Raw genomic sequence first — 18,449 nt, forward strand, 5'->3', positions numbered from 1 at the left:
AATGAAGAAAATTAGCATAACAAGCTAGCAACTCCAACCCAGAAAGTTCCTGCCAGCGGATTTTAGTGTAGCGGCCCGTTAATGCGGAAAGTTGTTAAAATTTCACTGAAATTAGACAGTGAGCGCATTGACGCTAAGTGCTTCACGTACAGCCTAATAACAGGGTTCTGTCGCGGTCTGGGTCCTTCAAGCTGCACCAACGCTCCGCTGTGTGAATGCAGACTGAAACAGTGAAATAACAAACATGTTGAAACTGTTGTCTATAAGTAAATTTTTTAATTAATTTTTAAGTGGTACAGGAGCAGCATATAGTTTTCACAAGCCTAGAGCGCCCTCTTGTGGCTATATATGGTAATGTTTACGCCTTGGTTCATGTTGGTCAAAATGAATTACCATTTAAATTTGATATGTCATACCTGACTATAAGTCAAAGGATCGGCCAAACTATAAAAAAAGCACAACTACAGTTTGTTTAAAGATTATGCTTGTTTTCATTCATTTCATTGTTTTCATTTCGCTCTACTATCGTCCGATGTCGCTACCAGTGTTATTACAGCATTAATAGGGAACATTGATGATGATTTAATGTTTTTTTTGTGTAACAAGATTAACTCTTAATTATGTCCCAGAGAAATAATTACATTCATAAACATCAAGTGTCCTTGAGACTATTTCCAGAAATGTTATTTCCTCAAATAATGTTTTATCTAACTTTGAGTCGCATTGTAAATGGATTGAACAAATACCCAATGTTCAAAATCAGTTAAGCTAATTTAGGCTCATTTCATAGTCTTTAAGATGAACTTTGGTTCTTTAATTCGGATCTGCAGTGAACCAGGATTCACTGAATCATTCTTACAGTGATGGTTTTTAACTATCTTTGTTTGCCCTTTTGTTCTTTAGTGGACATAGTTCTTTAGCTTCTTTTTATCTTAATTTTGCTTAGTAGTCTAGTTAAGTTTGATTAGCATCGTAGCAAGGGTTTGTTAATTGAAATATAGTGTTAAATTCAGATAAACAGCATTATATAGTGTTGTTCTCTAGATGTTCATTTTATTTCTGTTAATAAATTTTTGTACTTTAACAGAAGTTGTCACTCATTTAATCTCTATGCATGCAGACTTTTAGCTAGAATCATCCTTTCACCTATTGCCCTAATATTCACCAGATAATGAATACAGAACGAGAGTTATTTGATAAACATGAAATAACTTAAAAACATGTGTAATTGTCTTTGATGGTTGCAAATAAAAGGAATAAATGGCCTCGGCAGACGTTAACGGGTGGTGCAGTTCCTGCGTTTTACCTGTAGGAGGTGTAGTTGTCGTAGGAGCCCACGGTGTAGTGTCTGAAGAGCCTCTTGGTCCGATCCTCTCTCGTCTCTGAAACACACATCACGTGTTGGAGGCCGGCTGAAGCGTGATCAACGGTCGGGTCGAAGGTTCTTACCCAGTCGGGGGTCGTACTGTCTCATCTGGACTTCTTCCACGCAGTCGGCAGGAAACCAGCCGGTTCTGCCTTTAACGGTTCCCTCCCAGAAGCCTCCTTCACCGATGGCGAGCACTGGAGACACAAACAGAGTCAGAACCGCCCCCCCCAACGCCGCCGTCTCACCCGTCTCATCCGTCTCACCTTTCACTCTCTCTCCCCGGTGCAGCTGGATTTCCCCGGGCCCCTGGGGGACGTGTGACCGGGTGGCTATGAAGGTGCGTCCCGGCACCGCACTGTAAAGCCTCCTCTTCCTCATCTGTGGAGTGGGGGGAGGTGAGGAGGGAGGGCTGGTCTCCACATGACCTCCCCCACTCGGGCTGCAGGGCGACACACCAGTAAGAGACGCGGGTTTACTGGCAGCTTCGTGCAGGTGAACCTGAGCGTACCTGAGGCGGCGCGGGTGGCGTCTCAGTGAGTGCGTGTGCGTGTCGTGGTGCGTCTCTAGGCTCTGGAGGGAGGGGCCAGGGGAGGAGGCGGGGCTTTCCAGGGCGTTGTCGCTAGCTGAGCGAATCAGAGAGCGGGGAGACGAGAGGCCGTTGCCGGCTGATGTTCTGGTGGCGCCGGCCCGGCGGCGCTTGGTATAGGAGGGGGTTTCTCTGAAGGGAACTACTTGGGCACATAAACACACAGAGAGTCAACCTCAGCAGCGACGTTCCCTTAATGACCGGCATCAGACCTGGGAACGACATCCGGACACCCGCTGCAGAAACGCCGGTTCTGAGCACGCTCAGAGTGGTTTGCTGAAAGCCTTTAAGCCCGTTTACACTTTTTTAACCGAGCCTAGACCAGTCCGAGCTCGGTAACCGAGATAACTCTTGTGTGTAAACGGTAAGCAGACTGAACCGGATCGCGCTAACTGCAGACCAGTTCATCAGCAGGTCTCGGACTGGTTTTTTTTTTGGCCCGGTTTTCTGATAAATAGCGCATGAGCAGACCGCGTCATCCCCTCACAGTCAGCTGACTGTCCGCGGTTTTTCCACCGTGTCTGGCTGCACGTCCCGATTCACACTCCATTCAGACAAATTTCAGACATTCAAAATAATACTAGCTTCCTTACCGTGCCACACGGTTTCCAGAGATGATTCTGCCTATCAGAGTGATGAACCTCAGTGTCTGTTGTTGTTTCCTGCGTCTGTAAATCCTTATTAGACGTTTGTTTGTCTTATCCACGTCCCAAAAGCCGACTCTATGTCTAACCATAACATCCTGAATGTTACGGGCGCCGCCATTTTGTTTTGCTGCTTCCGCCTTCAATCCCAGAGAGCAGTAGTACCGCAGATCGCCACTAGGAGGCGAGGAGCAACCAAGGAACCGAGATAGTGTGGTATGTAAACGGTCGTCTTGGCTTGGTTAACTGATCCAAGCTCAGACTGGTCTCGGCTCAGCTCGGTTAAAAAGTGTAGCGTAAACGGGCCTATAAACGTCAAAGATTTAAACAGAACTGAGTTTTTCTTCCCACTGTCGCTTCATGCTTGCTCAGTATGAGGGATTGCTGCAAAGCCATGGACAATGCAGACGACTCTCCCTGTGGCTCTACGCTTCTCCAGGAGTGAATGCTGCTTGTCGGGACTTTGATGCAATCATCTGGTTTCCTTATATAGGAAATTTTTGACTAATCTGTATAATCTGATTGAACTTGACTTTGTAAAGGGCCTTGAGATGACATGTTTCATGAATTGGCGCCATATAAATAAAATTTAATTGAACTACTGCGGCTGAACAACGAACGCCTCCATGTTCACGACTTCTTCTGTCCGGACCTTATTTTAAATAAAGCCGTTCTTCTGTTTCACAACGATGACGGGTTCAGCTGAGCTGGGGAGATCAGAGCGACGGTGGTTTTCTGCTGCTTCCCTACCTCCCGCTGACTTAATCGTGTTTAAACTCACCAACGTCAGACGTTTTGTGGATCTTGATGATTTCTGCCAGATCAAAGTTCCCGGCGATGATCGCCACCTGTACACACAGACACACACGGCTTCATGTATGACCAGATCAACACGTATGACCAGATCAGTGCTCCTCAAATAGAGGTGCGCCCCCTAGAGGGACGTGAAGGTATTGCCTTTTTGTCCAGAAAATAAATCATTCTAAATGTGACAACAGCGCCCCCTGCTGTTTGGTTGGTACCTGCAGTCAGTATGATGAATACTATTAATAAACGCCTTAAGCAATTGTGGTCCGGGGGCCATTTGTGTTCCCTGTTTATAATTATTACAGACAAGTTAAAATCTTACAGTTAAATGTTGGGGACAACACAAAAAACATCTATCTGGCGACTTTAACTCAAATGCAGACTTTGTTGCACTAAAGTCTGATTGGAATGTATTTATTACATTTGGCTAAATACAGATAGTTTAATTTGTCTATTTAAAATTATCATATTTTGTAGAGCAGGTAAAAAAAATATAGTTTTTTTTATTAATGTTTTGGCCCTCCACTGCTTTTCACTTGGTAATTTCGGCCCACGGGACAAAAAGTTTTGGCACCCCTGTCCTACAGAAAGTACAAAACTTAATGTAACTGAAGTTTCTCTTTAATATTGATGGGTTGCTATTATTTTTGCCATATGAAGTTCATAGCTAGTCAAAAGTAACGTGTCATTCTTCCAGAGAGAACGAGCTGCTGTGTCTGCAGCATTTATGTTTCATCCTTTGTTTTGAGTCGGGCTAAAAGGCGCTTATATTCTTATTAATATTATATCGTTAAAGTGTGAAACATTATAGTTGTTATAAACTATTGTTATATGTTATAAAAGGGGGCGCAACAGAAAATATTTGCGAGCCACTGGACTAGATCAACATGTATGAGCTCTTAAAGAAACGCAGAAGAAGAACTTCCCCTTTTTATTTTGAACTTGGATCTTTTTAATAAAAGCAGCTGAGAGTTTGGATGTTATTAAAAACAAATCTGTGTTTTTTTTAAATTAAAATGTCTATTTCATTGTATCAGTGTTTTCTTTTGTGTCCATATTTATCTAAACTGCATGATTGCGTTTCCTCGTCTCCTGACGATGTTTTGATTCGATTATCGGCGCGTTTCCCATGATTCCCTCTGATTGGGTCATTTAGGGCAGCAGACCCGGTTTAGCCGTTAGAGAAACAAAAACTGCTTAAAACATCCGGAAAGACGCTCCCTGTGAGAGAAATTAATGTTTTTTAATTTGTTAACATCCCAGCTAATTATTTAGTTTTTCTTTAATAAACATAAACTTCTTTGCTTTTTGGTAAAGTATATAAAGTAAAGCAAACTTCCTTCAAAAATGACATTTCTCTATGAAATATAGGTATTCTCTATTAATGCAGGTATTTATTTTAAGCTTGTCTTTTTCTTTTGTATTCAGTAATGCATGTATGTTTGCATTCCAGTAAAATGTCCTTCTCTGCTTAATTTTATTTTTAGAAAAAACACAAATAAATGCATCTTAAACGTTTATATATATATATATATATATATATATATATATATATATATATATATATATATATATATATATAGATAGATATAGATATATAGATAGATGGATATATAGATAGATATATAGATAGATTGATATATATAGATATATAGATAGATAGATATATAGATATATAGATATATAGATATAGATAGATATATAGATATATAGATATATATATATATATATATACCTATATATATATATATATATATACCTATATATATATATATATATACCTATATATATATATATATATATATATATATATATATATATATATATATATATATATATATATATATATATATGTATAGTGTTGTGCTTGTGTCTTTTTATGGGTCTCTTACCTGAAAGGCCGTCTGGTTGTTGTAGTTCTTTATGTCCTTATTGGCTCCTCTGAACAGCAGAACTCGGGCGCAGCTGTCCTGCAGAACCGGCATCACGCATGTAAATATAAACATGTGACTGGGTCACGTGACCGGGTCGTGTGTGTGTGTGTGCGTGTTACCTGGTTGTACAGGGCACACAGGTGTAGTGCAGTGTTTCCTGAGGCATTCTGGGAGCTCATGTTGGCGCCGTAGAACAGCAGGTGCTCCAAGTGCTGCACGTTACCGTAGCGGCACGCCTGAACACGCCCACACACAGAATCAGAACCAGAACAGAACCCTTCATGGTGGAGCAGTGTGTGTGTGTGTCTCACCTGGTGGATTTCCTGCCAGCCGTTCTCGTCAGTGATCCCTGCAACAGAAACTCTTTCAGTCACAAAACAAAGAAACATGGCTGCCGGCGTTGCGGCGGCAGAGGTCGGCGGCGCGTACCGATGGTGGCGTGGTCCTGCAGCAGCAGCTCGCAGCAGTAGGGGGCGCCGCCCACCATGGCAGAGTGGTAGAGCGGGGTCAGGCCTCTGCTGTCCTTGTAGTCCGGAGACGCTCCCAGGTCCAGCAGGGTCTGTGGACCAGAACACGGGTCAGAGCGCGCAGAGCTAAGGCGGGTCTGGGTCTGGGACCGGGGGGGGGGGGGGGGGGGGGGGGGGGCGTCTCTCACCGTGAGGGCGGCGCTGTTCCTGCAGAGGACGGCCCGGTGCAGAGCCGTGATGCCGTCTCTGGTCCTGAAGTCCAGGTGAGCTCCTCCGCTGCGCAGCACCTTGATGAGCTCGCAGCTGTCCTCCAGCTGGACGGCCAGAGTCAGAGGACACTCTGAGGACACAAGACGGCCAGACTGGTGAGAAACCCAGAGACGCCCGGCAGGTCCTGCTCTGATCCGGTTCTGATCCGGTTCTCTGGGGGATCTCACCCTGGAGTTTTTTATCTTTTTTTTTTTACATAGATCACGATAGAAACTGGAGAGAATTGTGTGTCGACCCAACACTGGTTCCGCCTTTGAATTTAGGAGTTTTATGCGTTAATAGATCAGGTTTAAGTTATCTTAAATTAGATTAAATTAGCTGGACTAATGAAGCAGCCAGCGGCCATTTTAAGTGGATCAGAACCGGTTCCTTTGATCCGGCTGCGTTATCGGGGACATTCTAAAACACTTAACGTAAAAAACGCTTAACGTGGCTTAAGGTAGGAAAACAACGAGGAATCATCACCAAATTTCGCATGGCCATATCTTGTCATGAAGACTTAAGCCTGTCAAAAAAATAAATAAACCGAAATCCAACGATTATAGAAGATATCTCACATTAACGTTTTCTTCTTCATTGGCGCCTATGGTGAGAAAAAGGCTTAACGTGGTTTAATGTACCTAAACAACGATCAATGATCACCAAATTTCTCTCATATATTGCTCCTCATAAGCACATAAAACTGTCAAAAAATCTAAACCAAAGTCCAATTATTATGGACGTTATCTGACATTAAGCGTTGCTGCTTCATTGAGGCCTATATTAAAAGAAAAAAGCTTAACGTAGTTCAATGTAGCTAAACAACGCTCTGTGATCACCAAATGTCTCTCTCATATCTCTCATCATGTCCACGTAAAACTATAAAAAATATCGAAACCACGTTAAGCTTTTTTCTCGCCATAGGCGCCAATGAGGAAGAAAACGTTAATGTGAGATATCTTCTATAATCGTTGGATTTCGGTTTATTTATTTTTTTGACAGGCTTAAGTCTTCATGACAAGATATGGCCATGCGAAATTTGGTGATGATTCCTCGTTGTTTTCCTACCTTAAACCACGTTAAGCGTTTTAGAATGTCCCCGTTATCGCGTAAACTACATTTTCTATTTTAATTATTTATAACGAGACCTCGATGAGTTCTGCTCACCTCCGCTGTCTGAGTCGTGGAAGTTGGGGTCCAGACCTTTCTCCAGCCATTTGGCCACTTTCTCTGCGTTCTTCTGGTGAACATGTTCCATGAATCGCTTCAGGTTTGCCTGAAAAGGTCCGTGTGTTAAATTCACGTCTGCAGAGCAGAATCAATGCAGCCAGGAGAGTTGCTGTTACCTTTGTGTGCAGCTTGGCCAGCTGCTTGTCGTCTACGTAGCTTTGTGTGTAAACTCTCCTCTTATAGCGAAACTGAAAGAGACACAACAGTCGGTTCGTAAATCTCCAGTCAGCGACGGGGATCCTCGTTAAGCAGCGGAGCGGCGGCTTAACGAGGATCAGACAAAGAACTGAAACTTGACAAACACAGAGGAGCTGCTATGAAAAAACACGTTTTAGTGGATTAAACCCGTCAGCGTGCAGCGGAGAGGAAGTGGAAACATTCAGATGTTTCAGCAGCTGTGAACTGATTCAGCTCCAGCTGAGTCATTTGGCCCAGAAGCAGATCTCACTGAATCGTTCTAGACGCTGAGGAGAGGAGCGGCTCTGACACGTCCTGAAAGCCTCTGCTCTCTAAAAACCATCCGGCAGCAGGACTCAGAACCAGAACCAGGTAGAGATGTTTGACCGTAACGGACTGAACCACGATGGAGGAAACCAAACCTCTGGCCTCAGAAGTTCTCTAGAGAACGTTAGAGAACAACCAGCAGACTGTCAGGGAGGAGGTTCTGGTCCAGTTTACAGCAGGTCAGGTTCTACAGAACCTCCCAGAGCTCTGATCAGTCCATCATGTGGACCTGGAGAGAGGATGGACCACCTGCAGACCTACCAGGACTGACAGGCTGGACCAGAAGAGCATTGATCGGATAACTCTGGAGGAGCTGCAGAGATCTGCAGCTCAGGTGGGAGACACGTCAACACGCACCCCACAAATCTAGCCGTTATGTAAAAGTGGCAAAAAGAAAACCTTAAGAAGTCCTTCTTGCAGTTTTACGATGTGGAAGAAGGAGCTCTGGTCTTAGAAGACCAAAATAAAAGTTCTCATCCAAAAGGCAAACATGTTAACCTGACACAAGCCAGATGGATGTCGCTCCGCCTAGCTCCACTCACATCCATCTGGGACATCTCCATAGGAATTGCCTTTATTGAAGGCTGGGCCTTATCAAAAATCCTTGCATATGATTGGATCAGCCACTTGTCTGTCATCTTAATCGACGTGCTATTTCAACCACTCACACCGAAGCTAACCCGTGACGCTGTGAGAGCGACACAGGAAAAAAAAAAAAAAATTTTTAATGTGTTTGCGGCTCTAGTGGCGTTTTATTGATAGTGAGCTGACAGGAAGAGGGAGAAGACAGGCGGCAAAGCGCCGCAGGTCGGAGTCGATCCCGGGCCGACCGCGTTGAGGACTAAAGGTCTCCCAATATGGTTCACGCTAACCGCTAACCGCTAAAACAAAACTTGCCAAATCCGGTCGAGAGAAGGGCGAAAACATGGTTTCCACCAACAAAAGCCTTCAGAGCCGTTCTCTGATGTTCTTTTAATGAAACAATATCAGGTAGATTGGACAACACAGAAGAAATAGCAGCATCAATGTTAACGCTTGCTTCCTCGACGAGCCGCCATTGCTATCAAAACAGTCTCACGTCACGGTCGCCTCTCCACTACATCACATCTATGAAACTCCAGCCCTGCGTCCTGATTGGCTGGACAATAAAATTGGTTGGAGAAATCACTTTCTATGGGAGATGTCCCAGATGGATGTGAGTGAAGCTAGGCGGAGCGACATACAGCTGGCGGAGTCACGTTACAAACATGCTACCTGTAAAAAAAATGACATCAAAACCTCCATAAGGACACATGGTGGAGGCAGCATGATGCTGTGGGGACGCTTTCCTTCAGCCGGGACAGGGAAGCTGGTGATGTGAAGACAGATGGAGCTGAATCCAGGACCTGCAGGAGACCTGAGACTGAGGTGGAGGTTTTCTTTCCAGCAGGAGAACCAGCCTGGACGGTTCAGATAGAACCAAAGTGGAGAATCTGAGGCGAGACTCGCATCTCCATCCAATCTGACTTCAGCAGGGAAAACATTTCCGTCTGTAGACGTTCAAAGCCAGTGGAGACACCCCCCCCCCCCCCCCCCCCCCAGCAGGCCTGCAGAGACTCAGCTGGAGCTGAACGCCAACCTTCATGTTTTATTTGTAAAATATTCTATGAATTGTTTCCTTCCACCTCTCCTTTCTGCACCAAAGTGTGTTTAAACCTAGTCAGTCATAAAACCCTGATAAATGTGAACACACCGGACAGCAGCTGTGAAGCACAGCGGTGGAGGATCGATGATGTGGGCTCACCGCAGAGGGCTGCAGCCACGTTGTAAAGAAGAGCAGGCGATTAAACGTTATTCTGTGGCGTATGATTGCTGTTTTTCATCATTTCTGATGAAAAAACCCTTGTTTTCTTAAATCTGACCGAACCCTTTGCTGGACGTCTCTTTTATAAACTGATCTGTGGTGCAACGTATAAAATATACAACATATAAAACATCAGGTGTAGCGTAGTTTAGGGTTTTACTGCCCTTCACCAGTTAATTAGTGCTGATTGCTTCTGTGCTTTTTTGTTTCTCTTGTTGTGTCTCTGCTCTGTCTTCTGTAACCCCAGTCGGTCGAGGCAGATGACCGTTCATACTGAGCCTGGTTCTGCCGGAGTTTTTCTTCCCACTGTCGCTTCATGCTTGCTCAGTATGAGGGATTGCAGCAAAGCCATGGACAATGCAGATGACTCTCCCTGTGGCTCTACGGTTCCCCAGGAGTGAATGCTGCTTGTCGGGACTTTGATACAATCAACTGGTTTCCTTATATAGGACATTTTTGACCAATCTGTATAATCTGATTGAACTTGACTTTGTAAAGCGCCTTGAGATGACATGTTTCATGATTTGGCGCTATATAAATAAAATTGAATTGAATTGAATTAATTGATTGGACCCGGCTAAACGAGGCAAGAATCTAATAAATCTGCAGAACGAGCTGGAAATATCTCCTTAAAATCTTTGTTTCTCTCGGTCCTGCGTCCCGTAAAGCGTGTTAAAGCCCGGTGTGGGTGAGAAGGCGTGGCTACCCGCCGGTTCGTCTCGTGGCGTTTACCTCCAGGTACGGGATGGGCGTGATGGGGGGAAGAGGATACTCCTTCAGCAGGCGCTCCTCGTCCAGAAACTTTCCGGCTCGGCCGTTGAACGCCGGCTGGAAGAGACCATAGTTCAAAACATCCGACAGAGACTGAGTCAACGTCACCAGAACCCTCTGCTTACTGGTCCAAACTGGTAACTCTGGGTCCAGCCGCAAACACTTCTGAGAGGGCCGAGGCCAGAGAGACAGACAGGGGGACGGACAGAGAAAGAGACAGGACGCGGACAGACACATAGACAGGTTTGCGTTGCGTTTCAGGGTCCATGTTTTCGTCCACGCTGCCTTCCTGTGAGCGCGTTACCGTCTGCTGCAGGTCCGGGATCCCGATTCGGACCACGATGTTGTTTCCAGGGGGCGTGTCTTCCCCGTCGTCGTCCCTGGCGACAGCAGAGCCTGTTGGGTTGCCGTTAGTAACCGCCTGTTGCCGCGGGCGATCATGTTTGGTGTCAGCGGTCGGACTCAGAGGCATGTGGCTGGAGGACGGAAAATTGGTTAAAACCCTCATCAATCAAACGTTTCTTCCAAAATAACTCAGAATGAAAACGTTTTCCTTATTTCATCAATAAGGTAAAAAAACAAAAAAAGCCCCGGTTTGAAACTAATCTGATTTTTTCCTCCATAAATTAATGATTATTGGTCATATAAATCCTTTTAGGCGATCAGACAGCGGTCTGAGATCCTCCCAAAGACGCAGATATTTTACACCTCGTCTGGTTTTCTGTCGCTTCGCCATCTTCCTCTCTACTCTGACCTCACTTCCTGTTTTTCACTCGCAGCGCCTCCATTAGACCCACCGGGAAGGTTTTAGTCCAGATGAGGGAAGACGAGCTAAATTCGTCTGACAGAAACAGAAACTTTGGGTTCCGATAACAGAACCGGCAGAACCTGCGGACCGAGCAGAACTCTGACCACATAAACCCAACGATCACAGCAGAACTAAGAATAGAATAGATCTAAACTACATCAGTGAAGAAGCATCAAAACAACGATCTTTAGAGCTAAAGAGGTTTAAAACCGGCAGAAATAAAGATGCACCGATGAAGCTTTTCCTGTTTTTGTTTTTTGTAGTCCGAGCTGCTGAGCCCAAATATCACGAGTCTTTTTCTGAACAGCTGGATTCTACAATTGACCTGAAGTTGCTTTTAGTTTTAACAGCGACTTCCTCAGAATAATATTTATGGGAACCTTCAGAACGGTTGTTTCTTTCTGCTTGTATAAAACTTGTTGTGACATCACCATGTGACTATGAACCAGTTCAAGTTCTGAGGAAATAGAAGAAATCAATGCAGGAGGAGACAAAATGTTCTTCAACTGAATAAAAACTAAACTGAAGGAATAATTTCTGGACCAATAGAGGAGAGATCCAGAGTTAGCTCACAGCTTCAGCTGCTTCAGCTAGGAACCACTGATCAGGCCTGAAACCTGGGAGTAGTGATGGACTCACACCTGAACCTCCATCTAAAGACAAAGTGGACCTTCTAGAACCTGGAGAACATTTCCAGGATTAAGGACTGATGTCTCAGCAGGATCTGGAAAAACTAATCCATGTTTATCTTTAGTAGAACTGATCACTGAGAACATGGACCCGGTTCTGAAGTCCTTCCACTAAGACTAAGAACGTAGAGAACATGGACCCGGTTCTGAAGTCCTCACTAAGACTAAGAACGTAGAGAACATGGACCCAGTTCTGAAGTCCTCACTAAGACTAAGAACGTAGAGAACATGGACCCGGTTCTGAAGTCCTCACTAAGACTAAGAACGTAGAGAACATGGACCCGGTTCTGAAGTCCTTCCACTAAGACTAAGAACGTAGAGAACATGGACCCGGTTCTGAAGTCCTCACTAAGAACGTAGAGAACATGGACCCGGTTCTGAAGTCCTCACTAAGACTAAGAACGTAGAGAACATGGACCCGGTTCTGAAGTCCTCACTAAGACTAAGAACGTAGAGAACATGGACCCGGTTCTGAAGTCCTCAATAAGACTAAGAACGTAGAGAACATGGACCCGGTTCTGAAGTCCTCAATAAGACTAAGAACGTAGAGAACATGGACCCGGTTCTGAAGTCCTTCCACTAAGACTAAGAACGTAGAGAACATGGACCCGGTTCTGAAGTCCTCACTAAGACTAAGAACATAGAGAACATGGACCCGGTTCTGAAGTCCTCACTAAGAACGTAGAGAACATGGACCCGGTTCTGAAGTCCTTCCACTAAGACTAAGAACGTAGAGAACATGGACCCGGTTCTGAAGTCCTCACTAAGACTAAGAACGTAGAGAACATGGACCCGGTTCTGAAGTCCTCACTAAGACTAAGAACGTAGAGAACATGGACCCGGTTCTGAAGTCCTCACTAAGACTAAGAACGTAGAGAACATGGACCCGGTTCTGAAGTCCTTCCACTAAGACTAAGAACGTAGAGAACATGGACCCGGTTCTGAAGTCCTCACTAAGAACGTAGAGAACATGGACCCGGTTCTGAAGTTCTCACTAAGACTAAGAACGTAGAGAACATGGACCCGGTTCTGAAGTCCTCAATAAGACTAAGAACATAGAGAACATGGGCCCGGTTCTGAAGTCCTCACTAAGACTAAGAACGTAGAGAACATGGACCCGGTTCTGAAGTTCTCACTAAGACTAAGAACGTAGAGAACATGGACCCGGTTCTGAAGTCCTCACTAAGACTAAGAACGTAGAGAACATGGACCCGGTTCTGAAGTCCTCACTAAGACTAAGAACGTAGAGAACATGGACCCGGTTCTGAAGTCCTCACTAAGACTAAGAACGTAGAGAACATGGACCCGGTTCTGAAGTCCTTCCACTAAGACTAAGAACGTAGAGAACATGGACCCGGTTCTGAAGTCCTCACTAAGACTAAGAACGTAGAGAACATGGACCCGGTTCTGAAGTCCTCACTAAGACTAAGAACGTAGAGAACATGGACCCGGTTCTGAAGTCCTCACTAAGACTAAGAACGTAGAGAACATGGACCCGGTTCTGAAGTCCTTCCACTAAGACTAAGAACGTAGAGAACATGGACCCGGTTCTGAAGTCCTCACTAAGACTAAGAACGTAGAGAACATGGACCCGGTTCTGAAGTCCTTCCACTAAGACTAAGAACGTAGAGAACATGGACCCGGTTCTGAAGTCCTCACTAAGAACGTAGAGAACATGGACCCGGTTCTGAAGTCCTCACTAAGAACGTAGAGAACATGGACCCGGTTCTGAAGTCCTTCCACTAAGACTAAGAACGTAGAGAACATGGACCCGGTTCTGAAGTCCTCACTAAGACTAAGAACGTAGAGAACATGGACCCGGTTCTGAAGTCCTCACTAAGACTAAGAACGTAGAGAACATGGACCCGGTTCTGAAGTCCTCACTAAGACTAAGAACGTAGAGAACATGGACCCGGTTCTAAAGTCCTCACTAAGACTAAGAACGTAGAGAACATGGACCCGGTTCTGAAGTCCTTCCACTAAGACTAAGAACGTAGAGAACATGGACCCGGTTCTGAAGTCCTCACTAAGACTAAGAACGTAGAGAACATGGACCCGGTTCTGAAGTCCTCACTAAGACTAAGAACGTAGAGAACATGGACCCGGTTCTGAAGTCCTTCCTCTAAGACTAAGAACGTAGAGAACATGGACCCGGTTCTGAAGTCCTTCCACTAAGACTAAGAACGTAGAGAACATGGACCCGGTTCTGAAGTCCTCACTAAGACTAAGAACGTAGAGAACATGGACCCGGTTCTGAAGTCCTCACTAAGACTAAGAACGTAGAGAACATGGACCCGGTTCTGAAGTCCTCACTAAGACTAAGAACGTAGAGAACATGGACCCGGTTCTGAAGTCCTTCCACTAAGACTAAGAACGTAGAGAACATGGACCCGGTTCTGAAGTCCTCACTAAGACTAAGAACGTAGAGAACATGGACCCGGTTCTGAAGTCCTTCCACTAAGACTAAGAACGTAGAGAACATGGACCCGGTTCTGAAGTCCTTCCACTAAGACTAAGAACGTAGAGAACATGGACCCGGTTCTGAAGTCCTCACTAAGACTAAGAACGTAGAGAACATGGACCCGGTTCTGAAGTCCTCACTAAGACTAAGAACGTAGAGAACATGGACCCGGTTCTGAAGTCCTCACTAAGACTAAGAACGTAGAGAACATGGACCCGGTTCTGAAGTCCTTCCACTAAGACTAAGAACGTAGAGAACATGGACCCGGTTCTGAAGTCCTCACTAAGACTAAGAACGTAGAGAACATGGACCCGGTTCTGAAGTCCTCACTAAGACTAAGAACGTAGAGAACATGGACCCGGTTCTGAAGTCCTTCCACTAAGACTAAGAACGTAGAGAACATGGACCCGGTTCTGAAGTCCTCACTAAGACTAAGAACGTAGAGAACATGGACCCGGTTATGAAGTCCTTCCACTAAGACTAAGAACGTAGAGAACATGGACCCGGTTCTGAAGTCCTTCCACTAAGACTAAGAACGTAGAGAACATGGACCCGGTTCTGAAGTCCTTCCACTAAGACTAAGAACGTAGAGAACATGGACCCGGTTCTGAAGTCCTTCCACTAAGACTAAGAACGTAGAGAACATGGACCCGGTTCTGAAGTCCTCACTAAGACTAAGAACGTAGAGAACATGGACCCGGTTCTGAAGTCCTCACTAAGACTAAGAACGTAGAGAACCTTTGCAGAACCAGAACCAGAACCAAACATGGAGAAGCAGCATCTAGTTCCTGTAAAAGTTAAAGTTCCTTTAAACTTTACTTTGTTTAGAGTTGCCTTTAAATGTTGATGTTCCGTTTAAACTGTTGTAGTTCACCAAATCTTCATCAGACCTGCTGCTACTATTCCACTCCAGTTCTCCGCGTGTTTTCTCTAATGTTCTGTTCATTTTCAGAACTTTGAATCGTCTTCTTACTGAAACGTCTCAACAACAACTAAAGGGTCCAGACATCCAGGCCAAAGTTGGTATTTATCATTTTCAACCTTTAGTTGAGGCACAAACGTTTGGGTTCTAGATTCAGACCTTTCTTATCTCTATCCTACTTGCTTTTATTGTTTTATTTTCCTATATTTTAATAATGTAAAGCACTTTGCATTGTCTCTGTACTGAATTGTGCTATATAAATAAATTTGCCTTATCTCTAATGAAAGAAATGAGCTCAGCAGAAGTTGCTGACATGCCGAGGAGGAACTCAGCCATTCATTCAGATCTGATAACGTCTCAGACATCTAAATATGCCAAAAGTCCTAAACTTTTCTTGTTTCGTGTTTTTCTTTCTTTGCTTTATTTAAGCTAAACTTAAACCTCAGATCTTCAGTGCTGCGTCATCCCCTCGGTCACAGAGGCGGTGCTGCTGCTGTGAAAGTGTAAACGGTTCTTATCAGGCTGATAAACTAAGTTTGCCAACAACGCCTGAACCGTCCTGCGGCGGCTGCTCTCTGCAGGCTGCAGCGAAACATCATCATCGCGTCTTTTAATTATCGTTTGCATTAATCTCCACTGCTGATAATTACTGGTTGAGCGCCGCCGATGCAGACGGAGTCAGAAGTTTCCATCGCAGCCGAGGATGAAAGCGAGGCAGACGGAGAGGCCGAGTTGTGAGTTGTCATAGAAACTGGATTAGCAGGGAATCCTGTGCTAACCTCGCCGTGTCACAATGTGTGTGTGTGTGTGTGTGTGTGTTAAATAAATAAATAAGACATCCTGATCTACATGCTCGCTGTTGCCACGGCAACGCGGCTGAACAGCTTCCCCGTACCTGCGTACCTGCCGGCGGTGGGGTGAGCCAGATGTGAGCAGCAGCGGCGGCAGCAGCCACTGATTTCTGGTCTGACGTGAAAGTGAGCAGCAGATTTACGCACCGAGCCGTGATGCTGTGAACCAAACTAAAGTGAAAACTTTCACTTTGCTGAATGATTGGAGGACAACGAAACGTCTCATCTCCACCAGGCGGCCTTCTAGCTGCTAAAAAAAAGGTCAATTAAATGAGACCTGGTCTTTAAGGGACTAAATGGGCCTGTTTGGTATATATGAACCATGTGGACATCAGACCAGAACTAAACAGGAGGCATCATTTAGTTGCTTTAGAGCACAGGTGTCAAACTCAAGGCCCGCGGGCCGAATCCGGCCCGTCAAGAAAAATTATCCGGCCCTCAAGAGCCAAAAAAAAAGGCATATCATGTCATAAAGTAGAGGTGTATATCCTTTTAAAGTGTATAAAGTGGCTAAAACTGTGCCTCCTGTAGGTCTAACTCACTCAATATCAACTTTTGTTTGCAGATAAACTATATAAATGGTGCCTAAGGGTGCTACTTTTATGTTACTGTGCATTTTTTATACTACTATGTGAACTAGAATGAAATTATGAAATGAAAAGTATCGTCTCTACACATGCAACCGGCCCTTTTAATGACTTCGTGACGCCAAAGTTGCCCCATATAGAAATGAGTTTGACACCCTTGCTTTAGAGCAATTCAATCAAAACTGGGATTTAAAACCTCCAGCATGAAACTTACGCCCTGAGTGGAGGCAAACAAAGAGTAGCACAGCATCCCTGGGGAAGCGACTTCACCAGGAAACCGTCTCTGAACCGAGGAGACAGACGGGACGAATATCTGCAAGAATCCAGCAGAAGAATGTCGGACCCAGACAGGCCCGGTTTGCTTGTTCTGAGCAGGTTCTGCTGCGAATGCTGACCGATTCTCTGAGTTCTCCAGCTTTCTATTTTAGCTTTTCATCTTAGAGTAAAATAGGTGATACTGGACTAAAAACAGTTATTTTTACCAGAACTTATGAGTTTAACCTTACACAATAATACTGTTGCACTATTTATACATACATACATACATACATATACACGCATATATATATATATACATATATATATGTGTGTGTGTGTGTGTGTGTGCTTGTATGCATATATATGTGTGTGTGTATATATATATATATATATATATATATATATATATATATATATATATATATATATATACACACACACACATATATATATATACATATATATATATGTGTGTGTGTGTGTGTGTGCTTGTATGCATATATATGTGTGTGTGTATATATATATATATATATATATATATATATATATATATATATATATACACACACACACATATATGTATATATATGCGTGTTTGTATGTATATATATATATATATATATATATATATATATATATATATATACATACAAACACACATATACACATATATATGTGTATTTGTATGTATGTATATGTATGTATATATATATATATATATATATATATATATATATATATATATATATATATATATATATATATATATATATATAGATATTACATTGATGTTTTTTTCTGCCTGAGAATCTCACTTGTAGCACTTTGAGGTTTATTTTATGTAAAGTGCATTACAAATAAAATGTATTATTATTATTATTATTATTATTACTGCATATCTTTCAGGTGTTTCTTTCTTACAGAAATCAACTCTTGGTTAATAATCACTGTGTGGCTGAGACTTGTTGGACTGTCCGTCTTATTTCTTTTTTTATCAGTAGCAAGAAGACAGTAGTTGAAGATTGTATTTGATTCTCAATAAATACAACTGACTGACTTTCTCCACAGTTTAACAAATTAAGACCCAGGATATTATTTCTATTGTCTTTTTTAAACAGTGAGCTCTAAAATCTAGGCGGCGCTTTTGGATCGTCTACCTGCTCTGCTTCCTGCCCTGCTTTGTGAACTTCCTCCTGACATCCTCAGGAAACTGAGCCGTGCAGTTTAGGGATCAGATGGCAGCCTTTGTATTTTCCTGAGATAAAATATCGCTGCCAGCTCTGAGACCCCAGCAGCGCTTTCAGACGTTTAACTCGCAGCGATGATGGAAATTTGCAGTGAAAGCTAATTCCCCAAACAGATTCTAAGAGGAAAAGCGTTTCCAGAGGTTCGTCTTCGACGCCGTAGAACTTGTAAACGAATAAAAGCCGAATAAAGTGACAAAGAAAAGTGATCAGACATCCAGCCTG

General features: G+C 43.8%; 1 protein-coding gene across 10 annotated transcripts in view; it reads right to left on the minus strand.

Annotated features, from left to right (window-relative positions):
- Positions 1–18,449, minus strand: part of shank3b (SH3 and multiple ankyrin repeat domains 3b) — a 74,985-nt gene that overhangs the window by 25,095 nt on the left and 31,441 nt on the right. For 4 of the 10 annotated variants that reach the window (XM_036148796.1, XM_036148795.1, XM_036148792.1 and 1 more), the window contains 13 exons: positions 10,709–10,880; positions 10,366–10,569; positions 7,403–7,474; positions 7,224–7,332; positions 5,996–6,147; positions 5,770–5,899; positions 5,652–5,689; positions 5,460–5,576; positions 5,299–5,376; positions 3,381–3,447; positions 1,633–2,100; positions 1,450–1,563; positions 1,307–1,382 (listed from right to left, as the gene is read on the minus strand). In XM_036148796.1, coding sequence (XP_036004689.1) covers positions 1,307–1,382; positions 1,450–1,563; positions 1,633–2,100; positions 3,381–3,447; positions 5,299–5,376; positions 5,460–5,576; positions 5,652–5,689; positions 5,770–5,899; positions 5,996–6,147; positions 7,224–7,332; positions 7,403–7,474; positions 10,366–10,569; positions 10,709–10,876 — 1,793 coding nt within the window. In that variant the 5' untranslated portion in view covers positions 10,877–10,880. The remainder of the gene's footprint in view (positions 1–1,306; positions 1,383–1,449; positions 1,564–1,632; positions 2,101–3,380; positions 3,448–5,298; positions 5,377–5,459; positions 5,577–5,651; positions 5,690–5,769; positions 5,900–5,995; positions 6,148–7,223; positions 7,333–7,402; positions 7,475–10,365; positions 10,570–10,708; positions 10,881–18,449) is intronic. The other 6 variants (XM_036148800.1, XM_036148799.1, XM_036148801.1 and 3 more) reach the window with 4 other exon arrangements.

This window comes from Fundulus heteroclitus, chromosome 17 (genome assembly GCF_011125445.2).
Source record: "Fundulus heteroclitus isolate FHET01 chromosome 17, MU-UCD_Fhet_4.1, whole genome shotgun sequence".
Classification (NCBI taxonomy): Eukaryota; Metazoa; Chordata; class Actinopteri; order Cyprinodontiformes; family Fundulidae; genus Fundulus; species Fundulus heteroclitus.